Genomic DNA, 7,471 nt, shown 5'->3' with positions numbered 1-7,471 from the left:
ACTCGAACCCACAACCCTAAGGTTAGGAGTCAAACTCTCTAACCACTAGGCCACGATTTCCGGCAGGCAATATGCTAATGTTTCACGTTGACGTCAACCCGAAATGTCTTGGGATTCGTTTTGAAAACGACTCCTATCAATGATTGAGAGTAGACTCTGTTTTTGAGAGACAATAACTTTATACATGGTAAACTTTCAGATTTAACCTGTGCATGATGTTTTCAATCACTTAGAGCTGTGTTACACACTGCATGAAATGCAATTTTCAAAAATCCATAATAGGAGTATTTTAATGTGTTCAGACAATTACATTTATTCCACAAGTGGAATTTTACTTAAATTCCATAGGAATAAGTAGTTGTGGTTAATTTCAAATGGGCTTTTATAATTACATTGCAATTCTTGGGCATTGCAATTACAAGCATGTCAATTTGGATCACATTTACTTAAAAATTCAAGTTATCACAACATTATAAATTTACAGTTATGAAAAATGAATATTCTTTTTCAGTCAACAGTGCTTTTAAATTATTAGTGTTTTTAAAGTTTAATTTTAAGTGAGGTAATCTGAATGTAAAAATAGGGTAAATTAGGTAAATTGAGGTAAGACTGTGTCATTCGCACTGTGGTACAAAACCAAATGTGAAAGTCTCTTGAGCTAATGCTAACTACAGACCTTATTTTCTCATAAATCAAACAGCACTATTCTAAAACCCATAGGAAATTCCTGAGGGAACCCATAGCAAATAAGCTTTCCTGGCCAGCAACCTGACGTCATGACTAAACAACTCTACACAAGTTAGTTATAATAGTCATTTCTCTGGAGTCTGCTGCTACAACCAATGCATTGTGGGCACGCTTCAACTGCAAATGATACATGCAATGCTGCCTTAAGATTTGGCCAGATGTCTTAGAAAACAGTAAAATATTTGTGGCTACCTTTTGGAACAGTCTTCCCTGATGATTTCCTAAAATGTCTAGGTTTTAATGATTAAATCTCTCAAATCAGCAAGTTAGAAGGGGAAAGTTCAACCATTTGTAAGGAATAAAACAATGGAACAGATTACATGAATATAAAACTGTAATCTGTGCGACTCAGCAGTGAGTCTCTCTCTTGGGAGTCACTGAGAAAGACACACTCATACTTCATTCTCTCCATACGACTCAAAGGGCAAACCAGACTCCCCTGGGCTACGGGAACACACACCAAAAGAAACAGGACAAAGTCTGACTGACCGGTTATCACTTTCTGGGCTTCGTAGGGCTCCATGTAGCCGTTGTTCTCAGGAAGGATTGGGCCTTGAGTGGTTTCGGGATGCGGGTCCAAACAAGCATCGAATGGGTCAGAGTAATCGGTATCTCCCATGACTGGAGCTGAAGGAACCACCTGAAACAAGAACAAAATCATGTGACGATCCTCAACCAGAAGAGGGGATAAATTGAAGATTATCTCAGTCTGCCGAGGGATGAAGGAAGGGAAATAATTTCACATAATTATGAGGCAAAAAAAAACCCCACTTGTACTGTGTGTTTCACAGTAAGGCACAGCAACGTGATCCAATGCTTTCTATTTGTGTCTCAGAGCAGCGCAGTTCAAACAAACTCCATCTCTATGAGTTTGCATCACTTATAACATTAATTTGGGAACAAAACACACAACAATCTTTAACCTGTAACGAGAAATGCTAATAAACCAGCTGTTGTCAAAAGAGAGGAAAGAGAAGCATTACGAGCTTACTGTATTTAAAAAAAGAAAGGTTTTGACTTTACAGTTGTACTGATAAGATGCACATAGCATCTCCCAGACATGGCTGCTTCAACACTAACTGTGTTACTGAAACCATGCATTCTTTCTTAGCATGAACATTTGGGTGGCATTATGCAAATATTTCCACATATTGACGTAGACATGTGAGGGCGTGTTAGAACGAGCCAGAGTCTTAACTTTGATAAAGAATATCTCTTTGGATTAGATTCTTTTTACATAGTAGCAGTTCAAATATTTCTTGTAAATCTCAACTTATACCTTAATGTAATCAAATTAAATTAAATACAAAACCAAAGCTATTTGCCACTGCCAGGGCATTAACATATATTTCTAGAAAATATTTTATAGTTAGTTACAGAAAAACAAGTTATGCTCAGAGTCCAGAGTCTCGATCATAACATTACAACAGGTATCTTCCCAGTAGAGACCATGTTAATAGAAACCATGTAAATTAAAAAACTTTTATTTTGGATGCAATTAATCATTTGACAGCCCCATACACGCATATATATATATTTTTTTTTTATTATTACTATTTTTTTTTTTTCAATTAGTAATTTTTTATTGTATTTAATTGTGTTTAATACTACTACTACTCATTATTATTATGATTTTATATTTTATATAATTTTTGTCATTACACTTAAGTTGTAAATAAAACAAAGGATTACAAGAAAGATTTACAAGAAAATACTGTTTCAGTCTTTCTACATGTTACTTGTCGTTTTTAGTAATTTGTGCAAATTACTAGTAATTTATATAGCACTCTATATATACATAAATATTCATATATTATATATTGGACATTTTACATAAATATGTAATCTATATATTTTTTTTATACTACTACTATTATTGTTGTTATTAGTAGTATTATATTGTCATTGATATGTAATTACCAAATTTCTGACCATATTGTGCAGCCTTACAAGCAAGCACAGCACACCTGGTCCTTCAAAAAATAAAAATAAATATAAAATGGCAGCCCTTGTGTCTTCACATACTTTCCATCTTGTACATTCAGAAACACCACCTCATACAGCGCAAGACATTGAAAACCAGCACACTTGCAAAGATGTGCTACCTTTTCCCGTGAAGCAGGAGGAGGCAGTGGGGAAGTGTTGATGAGTGTGTTAGGAGGTGCGTTTGTCTCCCATACCAGGCCCAGGAGGAAGCCCTCAATCACTTGGCACTGGGACAATTACAAAGACGGCCATATGGTCTCTCAAACAAGGGCTTTAGCCAACGGCTCCATGCGGCACCATTCAGCCTGCAAACCACAGCTCGCAACAATCTCCCACCAGGCAAATCGCCCAATTGTCTGGCTGATCTTTAACAAGAATACGAGGACAATAAATCTGAAATGTTCATTAGGAACGCAATAAAATGTTAATTAGGGTTACGTTGGAAATTAATGAAGGTTAACAGGGAATGATGCGTAACGGTGCTATCAAGACAATGCACTTAGAGGGTCGCCATTAAATTGGGATTTAGATCGATGGCGCGGCATTGGCACAGCAGTTCTTCAAGCTCAACCAATCAGCTCTCTCATCACTGGTACTGATTACAATCAATACGACTCCAGTGAAGGCTGCTATCTGTCTGTGGCCATGTGTGTGTGCAGATTCCTCCACTGTCTGCCAGTATTAAGTCTCTACTCAATGTCTGATCACAGGAACGAACCTTCCTGGCTCTTGTGAGTATTCTCTATGGGACCACCCCAACCACACCAGCCTAACTAAACTCCATGTATTATTCAGGAGCTTCAGCTGTGGTGGATCAAGGGGTTTTGACACCTACGGTGCTCCGAGACACGAAATCTAATGCAGGGTTAACAGAGGGTTTACATGAAAGATTGTTTCACATCGCAAATCACTCGTTTGACAGTTTGTTTTATGTATTTCATCACCTGATCCTCAGATCTACAACTTCTTAGCGTTTGGTGTACGTGGTGTACATTCAAAGTTGTTACTACAAAAAAAAGATTACTTTGCAAGAAAACACTATCAAATATATTATAACACACACACACATACATATATATATATATATATATATATATATTAGTAATTTCAAAATAAATTTTATACATTTCAAAAATAATAGTTTCTAGAAAAGAAACTGCAAATATTACATATAGAATTGTTTTACAAAATATACTAGTCAATATTTGAAGCGGATCAAAACCTTTCATCAAAGTTTTTTTAAAACCCAAAAACAAAATACAATCATCTTAGGACAATTTAAATGAATTTTGATACACCATAATGAACTTAATGAGCTCTATCAACTTTTTGATCCACTTCAAACAAGCTACGCAATATCGCGTTTATTATCACAGATGAATTGCCTTCGATAATGAACGCGATATTGCGTAGCTTGTCAGTGATCTACGGTTCTGTCTATTAAATGCCGCTCCATTTGAAAGCAGGTGATGGCAACTTAGCGATAATCAGGGAACCGGCTTTACTGACGAAATGCATTTGACAATCACATGCAATATACCCATCCCTAATATATATATATATATATATATATATATATATATATATATATATATATATATATATATATATATATATATATATATATATATATATATATATATATACACGGTTTCATCGGGCGCACGCGCCTGGACCTAAGTTAACTTCCAGTCTGTGTTGTGTATATCGGTCTGGCTGCGGTGCCATACAAACGCAGTTAAAGCCAAGGTGATGAGTAGACTGAAGTTGGGCTCAGGTGGCTGTGCTGCGGGATGTTTCCCATACATTTATTTATTTTTGGAGACTCGTAACAATTTTAAAACTGATCGATTTTCAAAAAGGGTTCTTTTAATAAACATGAGTAACGTAACGTTACGTAACATACTGCACGTTGAATAATAATAATTCCTTACATTTATGTTTAAATATCAAAACGAGGCACAGGTGTTTTTATATCGCTGTATTTCTGAAAGACGACGTGCATGTTATATGCCTGATAAAGCAGCGTGTGAGCGTACCAGCTCTGCTTTGTTTACAGCTGTTACTGGGGAAACCTCTATTTCTCGCGCTTTATGTCTGTGCTTTAAAACATCTCCTGCTGGCAAATAATGAATTAGCATTTTAATTAAGTCCGCCTGATCCACACAGAAAACACATTTTGTTTGTTATCAAAAAATATCTACTCTAGAGGGACTTGGCTGTTGTTATTGATTCTATTTGGAGTCTACCGGAAGTTAAGTTAGGTCCACAAAAGCGCTCACGCGCATTAACGTTTGTTTATGTTGATGCCGTTGAAACCGTCTATATATATATATATATATATATATATATATACGTTCTCGAAAAAACTTGCATAACCACTCCACATTTATGATTGTTTGGTCAAATACATAGCCCCGCCTCCAAAATCACACCATTGGTTGAGCACATAGTTGTGACGGACTGGTTGGTTGGTTAAACATCAAGAAAAATGTCAACTTTAAATGAACATTTCACACAATATTTATGCAAACGTCACTCAAAATTATTAAAAACAGGAAAATGTAGAAATTATTTATTATGTTATTTGTTACTTATAGACTTGCGTTACTCGTCCAATGCAGGTAATATCAAAATAGACAAATATTGGCTTTTTTACTAAAGTATTGTAAATCAGGGTTTCTCAAACCTGTCATGGAAGACCCCTAGCCTTGCACAGCTTGTATATCTCCCTTATCAGACACCAAATCATGTTTTGTGGTCTCTACTAATGAGCTGATTCAGGTGTGTTAGATAAGGGAGACAGACAAAATGTTCCGAGCTAGGGGTCCTCCAGGACAGGTTTGAGAACCACTGTTTTAAATAACTCACCGGATCTGTAGGTTCCTCTAAAGACACAGAGCTTAGGAGAATCTTGCTCCGTCCCAGGTCTTGCGAGTCCACCTTTATGAGGCGATGTTTTGGCGACACAACCTTGATATCCAGACTCGAGGATTTCAGAGGAGAGCCGAAGCCCATGTGGGACGTTTCAGTCGACCCGTTGTCATTTCTTGCTCTATTCTCGAAGTCTTCATAAGGGTCTTCGAAGTCAAGATTCTTCTGTGCACGATACGCCTTCAATATCTCACTCTCGCTGTAGTCTGGTTTTGGCGGCTGCGGGGGAACACGTTTGCTCCCGAAACTTAAATAGTCCTTGAACCACTTTGCCATTCTATGCTGTTGGTGAAAGTCCAACAGGGAAGGACACAAAGACTGCAAAGGTCCTTAAAGAGTCCAATGGTGACCTATAATGAACTCAGGGATTTAGAATATGTTTATCCACAAACTAAGCAGAATACCTTGGGAATATTGCACTGAATTCATGTTTCAGTTCAAAGGCACAACTGTGGTCCTCAAACACAGTCGATCCCTGGACATACCGACCTGGATTTACAGGTGGTCCATGGACAGCAAAGACCTGGAGGTTCTCAACACCCCTGCAACAGCAGAAATAAACATTATAATAACATATTCAGCTAATAATATCCACATTATTAAATCTGAGAAGCACTTTTTCAATATAAATGTATGCATGTTAACAGTCTTCTAATCAATATGATATCCTACCACAGACTTGTCAGAAAATGATTAGAGCTCAACTGCTAAATTAGATAGATAGATAGATAGATAGATAGATAGATAGATGAGCTTTTAACTTTCTTAGATAGTAAAACTGCTTCAAAGAGGAGCAGCTGCAACAAGCTGTTTAAGAACGAAAGCAAACAAACTAGAGATTCGCACGTGCTTCTGATGCGCACAGTAAACCGTTTCAATTCCGCCATAAAAACACATTATTTCACGAAAAACCTGAACATCAACATTAAATTTCGATTAAGAACAAATGAAAACGGACAACTCTGTGAGATAACAGCTGGGAATTTCTCTCGTAAACTAAACGATGACTCGCACTTTAAGTCAACGTTAAACACTTCACAGCTGACATGACGAACACTTCGTCTAAATATCACGGCTGATGATTTGAGATCAGATTAAAAGCTGTTGATGAGACTAAGTTGTGCTACTCACGTTTTGGATTTCTGCGTTATATTCTCGTGGAACTGCTGACGCGGTTCTCGCGAATGTTAGAACGTTGCACGAGGACAACGACGCAGGCGCCAGGAACGCGATGAAGAACGCGCTCGCTGCTGGAGAAGACTACGAGAAGAACAGAGCTCGTATGAACGCGTCCGACTGAAAGTGAGTGAGAGGGAGAGAGAGAGAGAGAGATGGAGCGTTTAAAGGGGATGTGTTCACATCCAGCGGTGCTGTATTTTCCCTTTAGCCGATCATTATTAGAAGCTGCATGGCACAGATCTGAAAACATGCTTTCTGTAGGTGTATTATGTTGGCACAGTTTAAGTTTCATTACTGTTAACTGCATTAAATAAACAAATAAATAAACACTCCAGTGAATAGGCTTTAGTTGGTTTATGTTTGAAACTCTAATGGGGTAAGTTGTGAAAGTACAGCCATTAAACAAACTCTTATGGGACTTCTTACTTAAACCCCCTTTCACTGAACTAGTCTTCATAGCAACTCCTGGTGTGACAACTAGCCCCGACCTGCCATAATGCTGTAACTATTGTCATCTATTAATCTATTTGTTTGACTAATTAATTGCTAAAAGGCTAACTTTAAATAAACAGAACTTTAAGAGTGCTTTTAATCCACATTTACCTCTTCAAACACTAGAATCAAC

At 37.3% G+C, this 7,471-nt stretch overlaps 1 protein-coding gene across 2 annotated transcripts in view; it reads right to left on the bottom strand.

The window, feature by feature from the left end:
* The window catches only part of LOC113039601 (SH2 domain-containing adapter protein F-like), a 29,458-nt gene extending 22,523 nt beyond the window's left edge, over positions 1 to 6,935 (bottom strand). The window contains exons 1-4 of one of the 2 annotated variants that reach the window (XM_026197539.1): positions 6,799 to 6,935; positions 6,157 to 6,209; positions 5,605 to 6,017; positions 1,237 to 1,387 (exon numbers count right to left, since the gene is read on the bottom strand). In XM_026197539.1, the coding sequence (XP_026053324.1) occupies positions 1,237 to 1,387; positions 5,605 to 5,943 (490 nt within the window). In that variant the 5' untranslated portion in view covers positions 5,944 to 6,017; positions 6,157 to 6,209; positions 6,799 to 6,935. Of the gene's footprint in view, positions 1 to 1,236; positions 1,388 to 5,604; positions 6,210 to 6,798 lie in introns of both variants that reach the window. The other variant, XM_026197540.1, reaches the window with a different exon arrangement.
* Positions 6,936 to 7,471: the final 536 nt, after the last annotated feature.

This window comes from Carassius auratus, chromosome 22 (genome assembly GCF_003368295.1).
Source record: "Carassius auratus strain Wakin chromosome 22, ASM336829v1, whole genome shotgun sequence".
Taxonomy (NCBI): Eukaryota; Metazoa; Chordata; class Actinopteri; order Cypriniformes; family Cyprinidae; genus Carassius; species Carassius auratus.
The sequence above is the reverse complement of the archived record's forward strand: the minus strand, read 5'-3'. Positions and strand labels throughout refer to the sequence as shown.